At 38.7% G+C, this 23,152-nt stretch overlaps 1 protein-coding gene across 1 annotated transcript in view; it reads left to right on the forward strand.

The window, feature by feature from the left end:
• Positions 1-23,152, forward strand: part of CA10 (carbonic anhydrase 10 (inactive)) — a 199,030-nt gene that overhangs the window by 172,647 nt on the left and 3,231 nt on the right. The window contains exons 5-7 of the mRNA XM_086624162.1: positions 12,762-12,857; positions 15,164-15,236; positions 22,884-23,038. Of these exons, the coding sequence (XP_086480288.1) occupies positions 12,762-12,857; positions 15,164-15,236; positions 22,884-23,038 (324 nt within the window). The remainder of the gene's footprint in view (positions 1-12,761; positions 12,858-15,163; positions 15,237-22,883; positions 23,039-23,152) is intronic.

A 23,152-nucleotide genomic window follows, 5' to 3' on the forward strand; every position in this document is an offset into this window, starting at 1 on the left:
GCTGGGCACGTTCATCCACTAGCATGTTTTTGATCTTATATTCTTATCTGCTGGCAGTAACCAAAGTTGACAGAGGCTACTGGAGCAAAATTTAAGTCTATTAAATGAAGGTAGGCATCCTCAGTTCCACACAGAAATACAGACTGACTTGATAAAACAGCTGAGTTTCATTGAAATTACAGGAGAAAGAGTAGACAAATGGAAATTTGGACAGGAGCACAAAAGCCAGCAGAAACTTTATGTAATGTGTTTGCGAGATGTAACGCTCTGAAGTACTAACAGACACATTTTTACGTCTCATCCTGCAAGTCTTACAGATTTTTTTCTGGAAACATCCTAAAAATCTCAACCTTGATGTTCAAACTCACAATTATTTTGAGCAAACCTATTTCCCTGGTGAGTTGCCCTCTTTTCTTCTGCAGTAAATTTCTTCTACTTGACTCCCAGTTCTGCACAGAGTGATTTATTAGAGAGATTGCTTTTTTTTTCCCCCCTTCTGGAAATTGTCAGTTTCTGAACAAGATCAAATAATCTCCTGCGCTTCAGTATTGACTAATTTTAATTATTAAAACCTTTCTCCCAGGAAAAACTCTTCATGCTGTTTGCTGAGAAACCGGCAGTTTTTAATAGAATTCAGGAACTTCTTTTCTTGAGCACAGGGAACACTGGAGACAGAATTCTGGCTTTAAACTGGGTTCACAGTTCAGTGACGTTTTCTAAAAGTAGGAAGAACTAGATTTTTCCCTTACCTTTTTTCTATCTATATGTCTTCCTTTAAACTTGCAATAATGGGCTTTGCAAAGGCTAGAGTAATAGTAGCACATAATTTGTGGTGCAGTAAAACTTAATCATATGTATTTAAATGAATTATAAAGCTAAACACATACTATGCATATATACTACACTTATTAAAATCAGAATTCGATCTTTTATTAGATATCATTTTGGTGATACACAGTCCCCATTGCTGTAATTTTATATGGGATCCTTTCCTCACAACAGCCTAGCAAATTGGTATTGTTAAAGTGTCAATGAAAAAAATAATAGCTACAATTTGTATTATAATTTCTCACATTTAAGTTCTCAGGTTTTCGCATCATTGACAAATAATTAGATGTTTTAGCAAGGTAATAGGGTAATTACTGTTGCTCCATGATTCAAAATCTAAAGACAGCACTACGTGCATTAAAGTATAATGCAGCTTTGCCTGCAGACATTACGGACCAGCATATCTGACCACAACAAATTGTTTACTGCACTATAATGAGATCAAATACATGGTTAATGATGTAAGCTTGACAAAGTAATAAAGTCATATCTAGAGTCAATGTTATCTTCAATTAGGCATCTACTTTGGTGGAAGAGTTCGTAACATGACAGTACAAAGAGCTGGATTTTTATCTGCTGTAATTTTCAGCTCCATTTCATCTGTGCACTAAGAGAAAGGTTCTCTCTTGCTGTGCAAAAGTCTTACCACAGGATAACATACATACAAAAAATAAATAAAGGAAGAGGTGAGGCACAGCATTAGGACTAACTGAAGAAACTACAGCAGGTTGAATTTGTGAAAAGTAATTTCACAGAGGGAAAATAAGATGAAACCCACAAGAGACATAGCTTGCATTAAATGATCTTTTCTTGCACATCTAACAAAAAGCAACACCATTCCAGTCACTATGTGCCAACATTTGTAAATATTTGCATGGTTTTATGAGACTGGCATAAATCCAAAGCTAACCACAGTATTTGCCATAGCCCAGCATTACAGTCCCACGGCGAGCATGCAGCTGCCCAGCTGTGTGGGGAAGGCAGGACCCACAGTCATCCTCCCAAGGATGTTTTGGCAGGCGGAGGTGGCTGCTGGCAGGGATGGGAGCAGGGCAGGCACCATCTCCTGCTCTCTGCCTCCCCTCCTCACTTGGATCAGTAATGCCATTAAAGGAGATGGTGCTGCGATGGGCAAATTGAAAGTCGGGTTTGCAGAGCCGCAGCTGCACCTTTCACAATCCCTCTCTTCTCTCGGATGTTAATCTCCCATTGCAAGCGATGCTGCGAATCCCATTCACTTAGTATTTCAGGGGTCTATAGCTCTTCTGGTGGGAACTGGAAGCAGCAAGAAATTTAGTGTGTGGTATTTGCATGGCAATCAGAAACATTCTGAAGGCCAGGCCTTTTGCCAGCAAGAATAAGGAGCTGCTTTCACAGCCTGACTGAGACCAAGCTTTCTGCCAGTAGAAAATACTGTACTACGTGGACAAAGCTAATTTCAAAGACTTTTAATTGGATCATCACCCAAATTCACCTTTTCCAATTGCAAAAAGTCCAACAGACTAAAGATTTCTTCAGTTCAGCATTTTGGAGCATGGTACATTCCCTGGTTTTCTTTAATTAAGGGAAAATACCTGTTTGGCATTTCAGGTATTTCCATGCCAGAGTTTTCAGCATTTCAGCTACGTAAATTAACCTGCAAATGAATACAGACTGTGTTTTCTAGTGGGGGGAAAAAAGCTTTGACTTCTGATGCCTGATGTAGAGAGCCTGCTGCTACAAATGGCAAGTGTGACTTTACTGCAGCCCCTTTTCACCCCCATCATGTCCAAGAGGCATATTTTGAGTACTAAAGGGACTCCGGACTCATCGATGTTTTAAAGACAGGCATGTAAAACACTTGTGTTGCTAGTCTGAACTGCTGTTGCTACACTCGTAACCCTTTCCAGTTAAGAGCTAAATTACCATTTAAAAGATTCCAGATTCATAATGAGCCAGATTATATCATGAACACTCACACACAAGGTCCCCAAAGCACTCTGTGGTCAGGAACCTCCATTCCACAAACCTCAAACCCCAGTAGGCAGATCTGCTTTTAAGGTTAGAGATGATGCACCACGGCTTCACCCTCTGTTCATTCATCCCTCAGTCCAGTTCCTAACTGAAGCTCTATTTACTTTTTTACAATGAGCCTGAAATATGTAATTAGAAAGTTGCTGAGACAAATGGAAGAGGAGGGGTTCTTTTCTTGTCTAGATGAAGCAGACATTTGTTATGGATATAGGGAAGCAGGGAATTGCATAAAATACCTTTAACGAAGAAAACCACTGTTAGATCCTTGAACTTCAACCAACCGCAGTATAATTAAGGCTACTGGAATGGCTTCTGTGCTCATCATCTTCCTCTGTTTGTAAACAGCTCTGATCTGCAGCTGTGTGGCTGTATGAACTGCTCTTACCATGTGGCAATTTTCAGTGCCCTTTACCGGGTACGCAGAAAAACGTGTTCGTACGATAAAAAATGCTGCTCTAGGTCATTTCGTCCCCTTTTAATTCATGCTGTACTACATTTGTTGAGTAACGTTTGCCAATATCCTTTCTTTCACCAAATCTGTGGATAGAGCTAAAAGGCTTACTTTATAAAAGATAACTGGGTTAGTTATGACTTCTAAGTGCCAGTTATCTTTCCTACTGAACTTGCTGCCACTCAATTCATTTAGAAACAAGATAATTTTATAGTTGTCTGCCTTAAGCTGTAATATCTTATGTTCTTAGATAATTCATGTCCTCTTGTTTTGACTATGCTTATTATTTCTCAGCATCAAACTTACCTTTTAAACTACAAATGTGAAACTGTTTCTTATGCAATTTACATAAACAAAAGGCAGTTGTACTTTCCTTAGCTTTAAAAGAAGCTTCCAGGATATTCTTAAACAACAAAAAACAGCTCTTATTTTCTGCCTGCAGGGTAGATCTGTGCCTTCTTTCCTCTCAATCTCTGACTCTGCACCTTAAAGAGGAAATCCTGCTGTGAAATTTCTTCAAATGATTTCTAAAAATGTGACTGTAATATATCATCTCATCTACCACAGCATTAATATCCTAAAGGACCTTCATTAATTCAATAAAACATTCATTCCAGAAATATTTTGGGCTATTTTGGCTCAAGCTGGTCGTCCTCAAACTTTTCTGTGTTTAAGCCCTCAACTTACATTCAAAGATTTAACACTACAATCACCAGCAACTATATCCATTTCAAATTCTTTTCCTCTTTTATCAGGCTTTAAATGTTTCCCTGTTATCACTTTTTAAAGTGCTGGAAATCCAAGCAGCCCACAGTCTCCTGCCAAAACTATTTGTATTCTGAGCTGCTTTTTGCACCTTTTATAGGTTATGTGTCACAAATTGTCATGGATCAATAACACAAATTGAACTTCATAACGTGACATTCCTTATCTAAATGCATTTCCCCAGCACCATTAATGTTACATCTGAGCATCTCACAACATTATTACTGGATAAGTGCAGCTATTCCCATGTCAGAGATGGCAAGCTGGGCAGAGCAGTAGGAATATTTGCTTTAGGGCAGAGGGGTTGAGCACAATTTTCTGAAGTCATAGGTGAGCAACCCAGTCACTAAAGGGGAAGGAGAATCTTGAGAGAAAAGCATGTGTCAATAAATCATTCGGCAAGATCCCATGAGATCCTGGGTGTGTTTTGACGTTTAACTTTCAATGGATATACTGCTACTGTTTTGCTATTCCTTTGGTTTAAAACAAAGTCTTATCTGACCAAGTGCGTATGTGCATCCTCCACGTTTACGCGCTGCTTTCCCTTCCTAAAGGGCAAGGAAACCATCTCCCTTTCTTCCCCTCCTCCCTACAAGAGCAGCCAATTTCCACACATCCTGTGCTAAGTCCTTCTCCCATCCTACACCCAACAGCAGGGAGTGGGGAAGGAGAGGTCACAAAGCCGTGCACCATGGCAGGAGCAGTAATGACGTACTGGATGCCCATGCTAGGCTGAGATCAGGCACTCGAGGAGGGACACAGGAGCTGCTGCCCAAACAGGCTGGACAAGGAGTTCCATGAACCTCAGACGGACCACACCAACAGCTTCTTTAACATGTATTCTCAACATTATTCTGTGCATTCCTCGTGTATACACACCTCATCGTCATTTTAAGAATATAAAATCCCATGCTTCATTTTTGCCACAGGAAAATATCAGACTGTGATATTTCCCTGTTTGCTGTTGTCCATCATGTCCATCCTTTGAACAGAAATGTAGCTACAGATGGTACTTTGGCAAGGTAGGCCGAGAGCTGTAGTGGCATCAGACGTTGTTAGAGAAGGCTTGAGCTGTTAATGCATCTCTGTCACACCGTTTGGTGATCTTGCATGTGTGCCCTTTTGACTCAATGTCTCAGGGTAACACAGTGAACAACAAAACCAGCATCAATCACTACTACACCACCACATTTTTGACTTGCTGGAACCATTTTCTGCTGCTTTCTGTTACAAAAATACAGATTTCTCCCAGAAGTTCAGAGCTCCATTGTAACTGAATCTCCCAAATGGAGCATTTGTACTGAATTCATCATCATGGTGTCTGAGCATCTGTTGTATTTAAAATGAGAAAACAATTTAAATGTAGTGTTTAGTCAGAAAACCCTGCACGAATCTAGAAATTGTGATAGGCTCATCTAATAGCCTTTTTTTCCTACATTACTCATATTGTCTCTTAAGATGTGACTTTTGTAGATGATGGATTGGGTCAGTGCCAAATTACAGCCTGCAATGAAATTTCACATCAGCCAAGACATAATCAACATTAAACATTTGAGTCTAAGACTTCATTTTGATCCTCACATAAAGTGAATTGCAGAACAGTGTCATTTATTTATGTTTACCCGGCTCTAGCTCATCTGCTAACCATGAATGACAAGAGCAGTTGACTGGCAGGTCAGCCAGAAGTACCCCGTGTTTAGAGCAACCGTCAGTGGAAGGCTTTAGCAATGACTTCCCTGTCAAAAATTCTCCTCAAGTCACATAGCAACCAGCATCACAGACACATCTATATACCTCTGGGGCTCAATTTGGATTTTTCCTTCACTCTGTTTCCTACTATCTGGAAAAGAGTGCAAATGATTGTGACACTTGCAACGGTTCCAGCAGCATTTGGATGGCAGGAATCCATCACCTTTCGCATTTATTTTGTCAGCCTATCATTTACTTAATTTTTTGGTGTTAGCATAAAGGTGAAAACTCCTAATACCAAGTTCTGAGACATGCTCTGCCAATCTGACCTCTCCAACTAGCAATTTGCACTTTTTACTGCAGTCCTGTGGATGCTTAAAAGACAATGCTACTTTTTTTTATTTGTAAGAGTCATAATATCTGCTGAAAATAACACACAATGTTCACTCCTTACCAGGGAGCCCTACATAAAGCTCACTGTTGAGTGCCATTTGTGAAACACAGGTATTGCTAGTTAGTCTTGTTACCAGCTGGTCTAATGAAGTGTTGGACGCCATTTACAGTTTAAGTGCTAATTCCTAACATCATTCATTTCTAGGAAAGTAGATTTCACAGCCAAATACAGTTAACCCTTGACTGCATTTCCGTTTTACTGCATGATGCATTATTGCATTTCTCTGCACATGCTTTTATACAGCTGTCTGCTCAGAAGCAGGAGAAAACAGAGTTCCTTCCTTGCATTCTTAGCCTTATTCTTTTAAGTAAAAAAAAGAATTATAATCTTTTTTATTTATCTAGGATGCAATTGCTGGCATATTGCTATAAATGTGGATGACAAGCCTTTCTATTAAACCAGTATTTTATAGGCATTTCTTCTAAATAGCAGAATAACTGTCAAAAGCAGTAAAAAACCCCACAAACCACATTGTCAGCTACAGGCTAAAGAACTTGGGGTTTAATAATAGGGAGAACATCGAAGAGAGTCAGAGATATAAAATTATTTCAAATACATGTTTTTTGCGTTTCTACTTTCATAGATTTCATAGATTTCTAGGTTGGAAAAGACCTTAGAGATCATCGAGTCCAACCATCCCTAATCCCCATTAAACCATATCCCCAAGTAGATCATCCACCCTATTCTTAAACACACTTTGTTATATTAAACTAAACCTTTTTAACTGATTTTATTCTTAAAAGCACAGTAGTTTGATAAAATGCTAAGTGAACTGCTGGAAGTGTAGGTGGTCATGTAAAATTTATTCTACCAATTTACCAACAGTATGAGAGTACCTCACCACTACGGGCTTATACATAAAAAAATAACAGACAGGCAGATCTATGGATTAATTAATAAGTATGCAAGTAATACCACCTTGGCAGATCCTAACATTTCATGGTAGAGTACCCTGTGCGTGAGAAAAAGGCAGTTTTGTTTTCCAAAGACAATTACTGTGAATCATAATTTATCTTCTTAAATAGCATTCTTCTGAGCCCACTAACAGCCCAGTTCTGCAGCTGTTACTTTGAATAGGCTCACTGAAAACAAAAAAGGGACTGAGAACGGGACCAGAGAGTTAAAGTTGTTCTTCCCCTGCTTGAATTGTACTGACTTGTCCTTGAGCAGGCCAGGAGCACCCACCAAGATGTAACAATTAAATACAAACAAACTTAGTGCATTCTTATTGCACATGGGTGAGTGCGTGTGTGGACAAACGAGGTTTGATTGTTGTAAAAACTCAGGAAAAGACATTGACATCCAGCTCCAAATTCTCACCAATTATGAAAAAAACTGCAGTTCACTTTTTTCCTGTCTGGAATAAGCCACGTGTTATTTAGGCCTATTAGTAAGCAACACCCCATGAAATCTTTCATTACTTGCCAAAGATAAGAACGTTTCCACTGCATCACTGCCAGGTATTGCCCCAAAGAAACAGGACCCCAGGTTCTGCGGAGCCTGGTGCATGTTCTCACAGACGGTGCTGTGCCTTGCCATGAAGCAGGAGGTATGTTTAATTTAATTATAGACAAATCTAAAAATATTTATATCAGTCAGATGAGTTATACATCCTAGAACCAGAGGACATTTAAAAGCACTAGTTTCTTTCACAAAGCGAGGACTTTAGATCTCATAGCTGTTCAGATCCACAAAATTAATACCATAAATAACTCTTGGGTGATATGACATTACTGCTCTTTCCAAAGGGTTTTAACAAGACCTGCAAGAGCAACTATATTCTAACACTGGAATATCAACGGTTGTTATATTAATAGGTTTTAACTCATTAAAATTATTTTCCTCACTGGACACCTGCCACGCAGAAATTACATTTCTTTTGCCATTTTTATTAAACTTTGAATAAACAAAATGTGTAATTTTTTTCCTTAATGAGATCTTAGCTGCTTTTTACAATGACTCTGAATCAAAACAAACATTTAACTTGTCGTCTTGAGCAATTTCATTTGCTTTTGTTCCCTGCTGTGCTGGAAACATGCTTTGCACTTGCTTTCAATCAGGTATCCCAACCGTTTATCAGGCAGCACAGCATAATATAAATATTATAGTTACAGATTAGCTGTTCCCTGCTGCCATTCACTTCATGGTTTAGATTCCTTGTCATTTACAAATCAAAATGTTTGTGCGCTCAATTATAACATTTCCAAGTGAGAAAAAGAGTATTCCATTACTCCCAAAAGGACTATGGAAACATTTGTGTGTGAAGTACTGTGAAATTCTAAATTCACTTAGTTTCATATTTCTCCATGTCTTACTGCAGCGGAACGTCTCACAGTGATCTAACTTTTATAAAAGGGTTTGCATGCACACTAGAGGTCTGTAATTCACACAGGGTCTTTGTCCGAGTTGAAAAATTACTGAAAGATTGCTGAAAAGAGTCCCTGGAATTCCTGGCACCCACAGCCATCAACACAGCAAACTGTCTCCTTTTGCTTCACCATTGCCTTGGGCAGATGTCTCACAGAAAAGACCCTGCTACTAAGTCCACCCAAAAATGCACCTTTCACCGCGGTGAAAGATCAAACAAAACAGCAAAAAGCGTTGCAGAGGAAAACCCGGAGTACAAACAGTGTAAGTACTCTGAGTACAGGGCTGAATCTATCAAGCTACAGGCAAAGAACAGGTTATTACATTATACACACACACAGGTGTCAGGGAAGGCAGGGAGATGTTTTCCCTCCCAGTGGCCAGGAGAGGAGCCATAGTTCCAGCCCGCCTGTGTTATTTTGCCCCAGTGATGCAGCCTACCAGGCCGAGGAGAGCGCGCTCCATTGGTTATCCCTGACATTCTGTTGTCAGCTCCTGCTGACATTCCCAACACGGCCAGCCCCGGGTGTCTGAAAAGTGCTGTGTCTGCTCCTGGTGCAGCACACGTTCTTGGGTGATAAAACAAGGGCACATTCTGGATTTTCATCAGCTAAAATAAGAGTAATTAATCTTAATTCTCTTCTTCTCCCTTAAAAAAAAAAACGCAAAACTTCTATTGCTCAAGGAGAACAAAGAGCTATCAGTTGTTCTGTGGCAAATTAATCTTAAAGTGGGAATCTTCCAAAGAAAATCAATAGCTTATAACAAGATTCTGCATTGTGTTTGAGCCCTGAAACTCAAACCAGAACCAAAGGGGACTTTCAGCATCACAAGTTTGCTCTTGTTGTGCTTTGGTTTTAGTACAATGTCGTAATTTGAAAGAGTGAAATTTTCACATATGAGCAGTTTTAGTTACGTGTGGCTTTGCCCTCATGGAAGACTTTAGTAATATTTAATATAGACTGTAAGATTACAGGTAGTTCGACCAACTTTAAAGAAATTATTCTCAAAAGAAAGAATTTAATACGAAATCATATTTTTTTTATTCTGCATGTAATATTCTACATCTAAGACATCTTTATTCATTTGTACCTTTCCAAATTAATCTGTTCCATATGAGAAACTTGGAAAATTATGTCTCCTTACATGGCCAATCTTTTTTAGAAAAAAGAAAAACCTAATGAATTTAATCATAGCGCCATGGAAACAGCTTTAAAATTCATTTGGGTGCAGGGAGGGAGGATACGACTCCAACACAGAGAAAGTGACAGGTTTCAGAAGGAAAAAAGTCTGTCTTCATTCAGCACTGGAATCTTTGGGAAACAGCAGTACCTAGCAAGGCGAGGGGAGCTTTTCAAACCATAGTGCAGCAAGATTACTCCAGCACACTCTTCGATATGGTTCAAACTGAGATGTAACAAGGAGAGGTGGAATGAGGCAGAGGCAAACGTGCAGGAATGGGAAACTTGAAATAAAACCACTTGAAAACACTGGTAAAGAACACCAAAGTTCTCAAATACTTGTATTGCAAAGACAGTGCAATACAGGGTGGAGAGATGATTTATAGATCAAACAAAATAACTATTCTAATTTCTCATCAGTTCAAGTCTGTTAACTCATTCCCACAAATACCTATTGACTGCCTGCAGTCCAGGGGGGAGTTTTTGCACAAAGTGAATTGTGTCTCCTTATGACATTGAGAGAGGTCTCCAGCAGAGCAGGGACACTCTTAGGTGCCGAGGCCCATATCATTTGTTGCAATATGATGTGTTACACGGGACAAACTGCACTGGACAGCATGCTCCTTGCAGTGTGTCTGGGACAAATATCCTATATATGATTATATGTACTTCAGAGTTTCATTTCCATAAGTCCCATCAGTAAAAGTGAGAATTTGACATTGACTCAGGGCTTCCATGTATGGAAGGAGAATTTGATCCTTAGTTTTAGCCATTTCTGCACTAGACATTATGGTTTGCTTGATTAATTTAGTTTATCTAATTCGTTGTCATTCTGGGACTTTGTACAGAAAGAATTCTACCCTGAACAGATTTCATAACGTATTTCTTTGATAATTCGCACTTTAGTTTGGCTACCAGAGTGAATAGTTGTACATAAAAATACGTTACTAAGCCTAAAAATTTCACTGAGCGCACAGTCCCCAGAACCACGATGTCATCAAAGTTCAGTAGTACCACAAAGTGATGACTAGTGAACCTATAGCCTCTATGTGCTACAGAGTAAACACTGTCATTAATTCTTTACAAGACTTTTAAAAAACATACTGCGTTCCTCCTGCTTCGCAGCTGTCAGAATTTAGCAGATGACTTCACTGGCTGCTTTGACATTTTTACTTTTTCGTTTCAGTTTGGTTCGTTCACTTGCCTTAGAAGTGCTTACTGTGTGAATTGTTAAAAGGTCAACCAATAGTTCCCAATCCAGACAGGACAAATGTAACTCAAATTAACACATTATATCAGTAATTTTGACCCTTACCTTGTTGTTTTTTGGTCTGTGAACCGTTAGTTGTAAATAGTAAAGCTATGTGCCAAAGATCTTCTAATCTTACTAATGCAAGTATTGTCTTTCCTTTCAGAATTTCCACTACCCCTTTTTACATCAATGTCTGAGCATTAAAACAGCATCAACTGAGGGATTTGAGGGGTGGTAGAAGGACAATGCTTGGTGGATTTTTATATTAGGAAAGCTCATCATTTCTGATTTTGAGTAATTTACTTATAAAAAGAATGCATTTTACTGTCAGGGCAGAGTGTAGGAAACAGAACTGTCTGAACACTCCCAGAGTTTGGAGGCATAATTTATTTCTCAGCTTATCATAGTCTGAGATAATGGTGTAGGTTACACATAAGTTAGGATGCTGATGTAATTCAGATCACTACTAATACACGTTGGTGGACACCTATACTTGGATGGCAAAGCAAGGCTTTGTCTTTTTAACTTGATTGTGCACTGCAGATCATGTAGGAAGGTCATTTTTGCAGAGAAAGTCTTACAATTGAAGCGCCAGACATTGCATTCATCCAAAAGAAAGTCACCAATGCAGGCACTAAGCCCCATTTCAGTGGTTTTTGGGGTGAGGTGGTTTGCGTTTTTTTTTTCCTGAGTACGAACATGGAAAGTACACTATGATGACACTTTTTTACTGGCAGTATTAATTTTTGGCCATCTGTACAGTTAAAAAGACTACGAGACCTGATCTTGTTCACAGTTTGTAAGTGCAGAGATTTCAGTGGACAGCCTTTAGATTTATGCCAGCAAATGAAACACGCACCTGAGTGTTAAATACAAACGCCAGGCTGCTGCAATCCTGAAAATGCCAGACCAATAACCTTGCTTTTCTAATTGACATCTGAAAAGTCAGAAAGATATCTTCAGGCTAAACAACGCTAACTAGCCTTTCCAATTCTTAGAAGTACTTAACTACTCCACATGAGTTCATTGAAGTTGTTAATCTTTTTAAAAACCAAGGCTACCACTTGCAATATAAATAGTAAAAGCGTCCAATGGTCCCAGAGAAATTAAATACAATTGTTCAGGGTAAGACATCTACATATGCAGTGAGAGAGGTGAACTGTGCCTTCATAACTTAAAAGTTCCAGCAAATCATGAAACTAAAGAGCAGAAGGAAAGCTGTAGGAGCTAAGGAGAACCTGGTTAACAATAATACAGTAAGTATCCAACTGTAGGAGCTTTTGTAACCAAGTTTGTGAAATCTGGGGGCAATGAATATTAATATTTTTAATTCTGTGAGTGCTCATTTAAACAATTTCAAACCCATATCCCATGTTTCTTCAGATAGTTCAACCCCTGACTCCTGTGTGTTTGGCTTGAGGCTGAAAAGTATGGATTACTTGATGCCCATGGCGAATGCTGTTGCAACAGGGAAATTATGTCAACCCCTGCAGTGCAATTCATAACTTGATGTGGGCAAATTCACTTACTGGCAATTTAGAAGAAAACATGCTGGTGTTATGCCAGTTGGAGCCAGATGGTGACTGAAATTATTAAAATCATGCATGCTGCAAACCTCTGAAAAATTGCAGTGCTACAAAACATCCTAAGCATAGATGGGATCCTAATACAAACCAGCTGGTGTATAGAGAGCGTTTGCAAACAGAGTAGAGTATGATTTGCTATTGTTTAATTGTAATCTTTCCCTTCCCTGTTTTCTAGGTTCAACTAATCCACTATAACCACGAACTGTACACAAATGTCACAGAAGCTGCAAAGAGTCCTAATGGGTTGGTGGTAGTTTCCATTTTTATGAAAGTAAGTATTCAGTATTATCAATGCCTAATGTATAGACTATGGACTACTTTTCCCATGAGCTGTAAATCTAGGAATTGAACTCCTCATTATACAATAGCAGTGCCTGGAAGCTCTGATCTGGAATCCAGAGACAGCATCATCCTAGCAAATAAGCATACAATCTCTGCTCCAAAGAATTCACACTGTACTGTAAGGAAAACAAAAAGGGGCAAGGAGGGGGACAGAATCCTTGTATCATAAACATCACTCATAACACTTTAAAGGCTGTGACAAAAGTTATTAATTTTGCAGGTTTGGTATTTCTTCATGAAATGTTATTCATTCAATTAAAAGTAAACCTCTCTTAGTAGGTTGGGACCCTGGGGAAGAGGGCATGTTTGCTCTTTGGAGACACGCTGGTGTTTCTAAGTCAGCAAAAGAAGTTTTTCCTCAATGTTATTTAAAACATCTTAAACTATCAAAAATGAAAGAACATTACAAGTATAACTCCCATTTCGCACAGCTAGAAAGACATGTGAATATTTTGTCATATTTTAGCCTCCATCTTGTTGCGTTCAAGATGCATGTCAGGTCTATAAATTAGAATGATCTAGCATTGAACACGGGACTAAATAGTTTACTCAAATCTACATAACTAGTTTGGACAAGCCCCTTCTCTCATTTTATATGAGGAATTCATTTCCCAAAAAAACATTGTTCATATTCTGGCATTATGTATCTCTGTTTCACCAGTCTGAAAAGGCATATATTTCTGAGTAAGTGCTTCATGCTGAAATAAGTAGCTTTCATCACAAGACCTTATGTATTGAATATCTATTAATTCCCTTTAGTACTCTTAAATCCTATTTCATAAGGTAAAGTTCCTGATAAAGCATTAACCTCAGAATTAAAATACGCATTTCACGGAGCATACTGAATAATTAGATATGAAAATTGCCCTTTTATACAGATCTAATATTTAAGAAAGATATTTTCATTGCCTTTTTCATTCAAAATATATTATATACAACCAAAAGATCTGACTTGAATTCATGTAAAAGGGTAGAACTGAAGCAAGCCTTCACAATGCCCAGTGTGCCAATTTTGTCTAAATAACGCATCACTCATGTACTTGCTGAGTTGCACGCCTTATAATGAGCAACAAAATTTAGTATCTGCCTCACCATATTTTTCTCTAGGCCTCTCTCACCAGCAGGAAAAGATGTGTTCTGTTTTAAATGTCCAAAGTAGTTAGAAAAATTCATAAGTGGAGAAGTAACTATCCGAGTTTCCACAAAACTGAACCTGAACTGAATTTTCCTGAGGGCTGCCTTTCAAAGAGTACTGGATTACAGTTTGTCCAGTAGTCCATTTGTTTTCCTAAATCTTAATTAAAATTTTTGTGAAGTTTTCCATTTTCAAAATAAATTGAATTCATTCTGGATAAATGCTACATACATAACAGCAGCATCCGGTGTCTGATTAAAAAAAAAACAAACACAAACACCACATCATGGAATAACTGAAAGATAAATAAGATGTATAAAAAGCTAGCTGCAGAATTATTAAAACGTCTCCATAAAAAAATGTGACACTGATTTTGTTGCTAATCAACTACAATGTTGCCATTTGGAGTGCAATAAAATCTCTTGTTAAGTTATCATTGATAATCAACAATATCATTATTGATAAAGTACATGCATCCTCCATACCCCTCCCAGAAAAACAACACAACAACAATATCTCTAAGCCCTCTATCATTTTTCCTCTAAATCCTCTTCAGGTATGCTTCTGTTAACGTAGACTGAACATTTTATGAGTATGTACACGTATTTGTGAGTGCATGTGGGCTAAATTTAGGCATTTCATACCCATATATAAAACAAAGGGAGACAGATTTTATTTGCAATCTAAATAGTCTGTTGCAGGAAAGTATATTTCTCAATAGAAAAATTAAAAAATATTATATGAATAGCCCACCTAATTATATTAACCACCTGCAAATCTCAAAGCTGTTGGAGAAGAAACCTCCACTCACACTTGTCTTCAGGCATTAATTACTATTCATCCTGTTCTCTCATCCCTGTTTTTTTGCCTTTATTTTTAGATATCAACTTTCTAACAAGTTTTGTTAGAAAAACATCTATGTAATTATTTCCTCTTCCAACAACAGAGAGGGGGCAAAAAGGCAGAAATGCTCTGGATGAGTGGCAGTAAAGAGAGAATGAGTGTGTGTGTACACGTACGTGCACACACAGAACAGCTATGTTACCAGAAAGGAATTGTTTGTGGGAAGATTTTGACGTTGTACATTTTCTCTTCTGCAGGTATCTGAATCATCAAATCCATTTCTAAATCGTATGCTTAACAGAGACACCATAACGAGAATAACGTATAAAAGTAAGTTTCTTTTCGTTTGCTCTGGCCAACAGCTGCATGCTGTTAGTATCAAATAACGTGTTCAGCAATCCGCTGAAACACGAGGCACTTCGTTATGGGCAAAAATTGCAGTCTGCATTGCCACTAACTGCATAATAAACTGGGGAACCTGAAAAAATCTAGTAGGGTCATCAGTTCATCAAAGGAATTTTGAACTTGAGAGTCTATTTTATGTTTGAACAAGCAATAAATTAATTAAATTATACTTAACAAATACATACACCGTATTCACACAGGTTACTCAGGAGAAACTGCCTACCTTTAGCAATAAAAGTAACATGCAGAGCAGCCTGGCTTGTATCAAATCAAGTTATGTCAAGATGCTGCGTCATTAACCGCGGATTTAGTACTGGTACAAAACCAAAGCATTAATGAAAGTCATGACATTTCTGTTCAACTATTGCTGCATTTAATGGATATATAAGTGGTCATTTCCATAGCATGTGTATGTGTTGTAGTCATATTTGGAAAGCCTTTAATTAATCTCAATAATTCCATGTTAGTGTATTGAACTTGTGGAAAACTGAAGCTTAAACATCAGTGAAAATTAAGCTAGTTTAGAGAAAATAATGAAAAATACATGTATCTCAATGGAACAAATGTTTTCTCCTGAAAACCTTATTCCCTTTGTCAAATGCTCACTTGAATTCCAAGCAGCCATTAAATTAATAAGTTAAATGGTACCAGAATTTAACTTCCAGAAAGTACACAACAAATTGAAAAAACAAGGAAAGTATTGTAGAACTCAGCGTGTGTTTGTTATTCTGTAAACAATGACTTAACATTTTGCATGAACTTCATTAATCTTGCTTTTGTTTATGAATGCTGGGAGAGAGTTGTTCGTGGCAACTGGAATGGGACTGGTTGTTAGGACTCCAGGATTTGGTTCACAATTCTACTAGGGTTTTCCTCAGTTTACCTCTCTGTAAATTAAATATATTGTACTATATACTCTACAACAACATCGTATCGCTTGGAAAACTTCACATGTGAAACTCCAGAGATCTCAAATGTCCATTTACTTTCCACAAAAGTCACTCAACTTCAGGTTTATGAGGGAAAGGTTTGGAGAGATTTCTATACATGTCTCTGCAGTACACGGTCTGACTTCTTTCCATGGACTCCCTTTTTCCCCTCTCCCTGCAAACCCAGGATTGTAAAAAGAAAACGTGTAGATTTGAGACCAATATAAAGCACAGAATTTTACCCACTAATTCCTAAACAAGAAAGCATTAGAAAGATTTCAAGTCTTGTCATACAATTCCAGATTTGGGCAATGGAGCCAACCCAAACCCATTCTGAAGTAAACAGTTCCTTGTTCTCTCCTACAACATTCACCTTTTTTCACTGATGTTTCTCTAATTTCACCTTACAGTTAACAAATCTTGTTACGTCTTTGGTCCAAATAAGAGGCTTCTATTATGGTTAAATTCTCTTCTCCCTGATACCTTAGAAAGGAAAGCGACATAGGTTCCCCTCGGAATGTTTTTTCCAGATTGTTCCATCAGTATGAAATGTCAGCTTCTCTATGTGGAAGCAGCAGGACATTAGCCCAGTTTGTAAACTGCCTGTCTTGATTCCTTGCAAAAACACAGCAACACTGTTGTGTAGGAGCTTCCTGCCTCCTAGTGCTGCTGCAGCATCCTGGAGACAGGAAATTATTGTTAAGGCTGCACGTGCTTCTTCAGGCTCTTTCACTCTCAAATTGCATATTCCTAGCTTCTGTCTGGAGACCAGCCAGGAGTTCTCTGTACCCCTGAGGAAGCCGCTGTTCCCCACACTCACACACACGCACAGACCTGTGGGGTCTCACACACTGAGGAAGAGAAGACTCCTGCCTCATTTTTTCCATCACAACAGCTGTAGCTCATGCATTGCCATGAGTGTCACAGCCTTTTTCGTGCTCCTTGGCCCCATGTGCTGCAACGGCTGGCCAGTAGAGCAAAGATTGGACAACGTGTGGTGGCTCAGAGCAGAGGAGAGGCCACAGTGATGGTTATACAGCTCTGCAGGGCAGGAGGGCACTGGCAGCATCTTGTTGCATGAGTGAGCACACAGCCATCACCCACACCGGCTGGCAAGCCTACCTTCCCAGTACAAAGTATTTTGTTTGCACACTGCACTTAGAAATCGGCACTCCTCCTCCCTGGAGCTGACAGCATCCTACAGCTTCCATTTGTTGCTTTGCCTCTTTGGAAGGAAAATGCTATTCCAATCACACCTAATTTGGGTTTACTAAATGAAATTTCGCAAGAAGATGAACACATAACATAGGCTGTAAAATCAGTGATTAACAGAACTGGTTTAATTTTTCACCACTGTTATCACTAACAAGTTTATCTGCTAAAATTAAATCCTTAGTAGATACAATATGCATAACCTTCTGCAGGGCATTGGGTTACTTACGGTAGTAACAAGTATTGACCAGGAATTTTTTAGTGTAAATTGGGAACGTGAAAGTGTTATTGAAAGTAATTTTGCAGTTGTCTTGTGTGATGGATTATAGCATCATTGCTGAAAACTAATTTTACCTCTTAGATTGTGAGGATTTCTACTCTGCCTTTAGCAGCTGGACTTTTTTAGCTCGTGCTTTAGGGGTCCACTCCTGAAGTCAATACTGAGCAGGCTGCTGACAAAATGACCACTCCCAGTGTGCTCAGCAGCAGCGTGGAGCGAATGATAAGTGGAGCACAGGTTCAGAGCCAGGACAGTGAGTAACATAACTAAAGCACTTTTCTTAAAGAACAGCAACAAAATTAAGAACTATCTATGCTGCTGTATGAAATTTCCACGGGCAAAATGCATTAGAAGGGGAATTTCAGATTTTAATGACTACAGTGAGGTAAAGAGGACCCCAAGGAATTTTTAAGCAGATTTTAAATGCTTTTTTTATTCTGTTATCACAGCCCAAAGAATTCACTGTGAACTAGTTGAAACAAATGTTCTTTCGAACAGACTTTAGTCAGAAGCTATGTGAATATCTCTAAAGAAAAACTGCTTTAATATTCCTCTAAGTATGTGATATTTGAGAGGATAAGTTAGCTTCCTTTCAGAACAGTTATGCTACACTAGCTTTCACCCAGTGTTTGCTTAACATTGGAAAGAAGTAACATTTTAGATTCCTAAAATTCCACATGAAAGTTTGGGATTGTCATTCTCCACCAAAATACTGCCACTGTTCAGCTATGCAGAAGAGCTGTAAAATTCTGAATTTCTTCAAATTCAATTTTTAGCTATTTTATAGCTAATGTACAAGTGAATAAAGGATTCCAATTTTAAGAAATTATCCTGAAAAAGCTTAAGATTCAGATTTCTGGAAATGAGAGACTTAATTTCTCAAGGTTCATGTTTCAGGGGGTTCTCTGAAGGACTGTGCTCTTGCTGCTCCTGTCACAGGCAATAAAAGCTCAGCAGTCTCAAATGAGGCCCCAAGGGACCAAGCTCAGGTATTCAAAATGAGTCTCTGTCAGCCTGGGTCTAAGTGACTCATGAAGGCTGGTAAATGGAGAAACTCTGTGTTGAGATTAAAAACTGAGGATCTCTACATTCCTTACCCTGGTATCTGGTTAGAGCCATACTTTCCCTTTTTGGATTATGACGATATGAACTTCAAAATCAAATGGACCTTCCTTCATGCAGTAAATAATATATTTCCTGTAAATACTACTGTTTTAAGGAGAACACATGTAGAATTTGCTGTGAAAGCAGACCCCACACACCTACTACAAATCTAGGGATAAAAGAGGAAGATTTCCATCATTTGCTAAGAAAATTGTCAGAGTCAAGGGCTTTATGTAAATGAATATGAAATCTAATGAAATCTAATTTGTATAGAGAAGAGTTCATGAGTTCAGAAATCACCCTAAGGCACAAGCAGATCAAGATAAACAAAGCGTGGGCTGCAGATAGGAATGGTGCAGAGAATCTAGTAAAGGCTGAATGGGTTTATTAAAGGAAGTTTATTACTGGCAAGAGATCACATGTGGTGATTTTGACCATTCTTAAGTATGTACTTCCAGTAAATATAAAAGACAAGACACTGAAGTGTTGCAGTCTACTATTAGTGCAAACCCACCAGTTCTGTTTCAGTTCTGAAAAGAGAAACCTTTATCAGGATGTGGTGAAAGCGAAAGAGCAGAGCTGTTCATAGGAAAAAGTGTTCATAACCAAATGCTTATTCTGTAGTCTTTCCTTGGGCCATTCTCATGGAGACATCTGACTTCCTATGGGAATAAAGCCCATAAACAAGCATGAATAAATACTGCCTTTACTTGTCCGAACTCTTTAATTTCATTATTTCATTCGCCTCTATCTTCCCTTTTCCCTGAAGTGATACTTTCCTCCAGTTTTCCATTAATGACAATTGATGGAATTTGACACTTAGCATAACTCACCATCTCTCCTTTAACATATTCCAAGACAGGGACAATGAACCAGGTTTCGAGCCACTTCACTGCTGGGCGCTGGTAGAGGAGATGGCCACGCATTCTGTAGGTCAGTCCTCAATGTGCAAACAAGGTAACCTAAGCAGTTGATCTGAAGCTCAGTAAGACTATGGAGAGCATCTCTCCTGAACTTGAGAGGGCTGGCATATGTCAGGCTTGCCTGAATTAGTAGAAGCATGAATAGTTTGAGTTGGAAGGGACCTTGAAGATCACGTAGTTTTAATCTGCCTGCCATGGGCAGGGACACCTTCCCCTAGATCAGGTTGTTGGAAGCCCCATCCAAACTCGCCTTGAACACCTCTAGGGATGGGGCAGCCAAAACTTCTCTGGGCAACCTGTGCCAGTCCCTCTCCACCCTCATAGTGGAAAATTTCTTCCTTATATCTAATCTAAATCTACCCTCTTTCAGTTTAAATCCATTGCCCCTTGCCCTGTCACTACATGCCCTTGTAAACAGTTCCTCTCCAGCTTTCTTGTAGGTCCCCTTTAAGTACTGGAAGGCTGAATGGCCATGCCCCACACTGCTCCATGCCATATTCCACCCCTGGAGCATTATTATGTTCTGAGAATGACTAAACACTAAATCCACAGACAAAAGTTAGAAGCCCATATCAAAATAAAGAATTACATTCTCTATTAAAGCAATGTCAGGCAATTCCAAACCCCCCATGATTACCTGCACTAATGCTAGCATTAAATCTCTTTCTGTATCTTCCATTTGATAAGCAGTCCTATTGTTAATAATCTGTGCACCGCTCTGAATACAAATTAGTCAACTAGGATGTTGCACACACACAAAAACATATATATCATCAATATCCCTCATCTGTATTAATCTTCAGTTAGTTTTCCTTCTCCTAGTAAACATTTCAGGGCAAACTCCACCTTGTTTAAGTCATTTTAGCACAGCCAAAGTTAATGTAGATGTGACAAAGCAGATTTGGTCCTTAGAGTTTGAAACTATCTATTCTGACTGACTTTGTGCCATTTGGAACTAATGCACCACTCTCTATGGTTCATAAATAATGAACAGGATGTTCATGTGGGAAAGGGAAAGGTGTATGACGACTCATTGAAAACAGGTACTGACTTAAAAAAATGCATTTGTTCTTTTCTCATACAATTCCAGCAAAATTACCGCTGCATGTTTTTAATGAATAGGACCCAGGTGTGATCAGTCATCTGGCTCTTAAAATTTAACAGCATTTTGACTCTAATACTACAGCAACGGTTTTGCACTTTTGTCTGGAAAATTTGGGGTTTAGAAAAACTCCGTATCCCAGGTCATGGGCCAGTGGAGGCTGAGTGTCTTTAAAAGGGTGAGTCAGCCACCTACGAGACACTAATGGTGCTTTCACCTCTGCTTGAGCATCCAGCGGTACGGTGTGGCAATTACCTGGCTCCGTGTGCAAGAACATGGCAGAAGGCTGTACTTCTGACAAACTTGAAAGGACATGCCAAGGTTATATTTCATAAAATAACAAACATTTAAAATATGAAATAACTGTAAGGCACTAGTCAATGCGGTATACGTGTTACACTCTGACCTTGACACTAACTGATGGCATAGCCTCTAATATTACTACCCCAGAAACCTGTAGCGTGTTGACTGCACTATATCAAAATTAAAAAGGTCACATTTGCTTTGCCTGTGTTCTTTGATTTTCTGTTATCCAAGACAGCAGTCTGCAGTCTTTTTTTTCCCCATTAGATAGTATGAGTAAAGCATTTTGCTCATCTAAGTTTTGTCCTTCAGCTATAACATGTTAAATTCAAGTTAAATTACCCTTTCTTTTTTTAGTTCTTATATGCTTCCCTGATCATTCGTATTTCTTTCCTGGGTTCCATTTACCATCTTTTCCCAGTGGCCAAGGAACCGTTTAGCAGCATTTAAAAAAAACCCAAAAAAACAAAAAAACACCCACAACTCTCCACACAACACCAAAACTTGTTTAAACTTTCAGTGAATGATACATGAAAAACATCAGATAATCCAACAGAAATACCTAAATTATCGGCATTGACTTCAAAGATGCTCTTTCAACGTTTTTCTTTAGCCTGAGCAGTATCTTCTTTTATTTCTACTACATTCCTTGCCTTTTATTAAAATCAATGACAGTTAATCTGATGTATTGAAAGGGGAAACACCTAAACATGCAGCTTCCCTTTGCCTCTGCAAATGAATCGTATCGAACACACGATGTGCACGTGAAAGTACGTAAAGAGATTTCCCATTGCAGCTTGTAACCAGCCCAGCTTTCTCTGAGGTACTCAATAGCAGGAGCATTTAAGTAGTAAAGTGTACATGTCCCTGAGTATTTCCTATTAAAGAACTCCTACAGCCTAAGATTTGGCAGGAAAATCCGAGCTCCAGTTTTGACAGCACTGCCAAAAATATTGTAGGGCCAACATTACACACAGGAAATAGTGCACATAGTATAGAAAAGGCTGAGGAACTTGGATGAATTTTGAAAGATATAACCATATCTCATTATGTTTGGTACATCTCCACAGAGTGAATTCTGTTGCAAAGGGGTACATCATTAATTCCCTGGGAGACTTGCGAGAAAAGCAGGGACCCTAGTCAGCTGCTTTCCCGCATACTTTTCCACCCTGATTTTAGCATTCTGCATGAGCTTGCACTGCACCCACCTCCACTGAGCACGAGGGGCCAGCAGGCTTCACTGAGCACCTTGATTGTCATGATTAACCGTAACTTCCTCCTGTGGTAGAAGGGCAATTAAGTTTTAACACTGTTGGCCTTCCCAAGGCTTTGCTGAACAAAAATTGTTAATTGCTCCAAAATATGGTAAGTCAACATTCTCCAGACTGCTGGATCTAAATCAGTAACTGCAACTTGAGGAAGTTTTTACTTCCAGTTCTCAAAAATTATCCAGAGTTTCACTGTGAATGTTTGTGCTGAACTCCCAGGTGCGCGTGGGCATCTAAGAGCAGAACTCAGCCCAAGCAGGATTAGTGAATTCGTGTCACTTGTTCTTGCCCAAACCGCTGAAGCATTCAGAAATGTGTGTTCATTACACTTCGTATTTCAGTAAAACTGATGATGATGTTGTAGAGTAAGGATTGTACGTAAAAAGAGTGGAATTTTTTTTTTTGTGAAGCTATTGTTTTATTTCAATTGTTTTCCTTCTTTGTTCTCCAGATGATGCATACTTACTACAGGGGCTTAATATTGAGGAACTTTATCCTGAGACATCTAGTTTCATCACATATGATGGGTCAATGACAATTCCACCCTGCTATGAAACAGCAAGCTGGATAATAATGAACAAACCTGTCTACATAACAAGAATGCAGGTAAAAGTAATTAACTCAATCTTGTATAGGTACAAAGTAATATTTTAAACATAATATTTGTACCTTTACATACAAAATAAAATTCAACCTTTTGCTGGAGGAATCTCTGCAATT

The sequence above is a fragment of the Tauraco erythrolophus genome, chromosome 20 (assembly GCF_009769465.1).
Source record: "Tauraco erythrolophus isolate bTauEry1 chromosome 20, bTauEry1.pri, whole genome shotgun sequence".
NCBI classification, from domain to species: Eukaryota; Metazoa; Chordata; class Aves; order Musophagiformes; family Musophagidae; genus Tauraco; species Tauraco erythrolophus.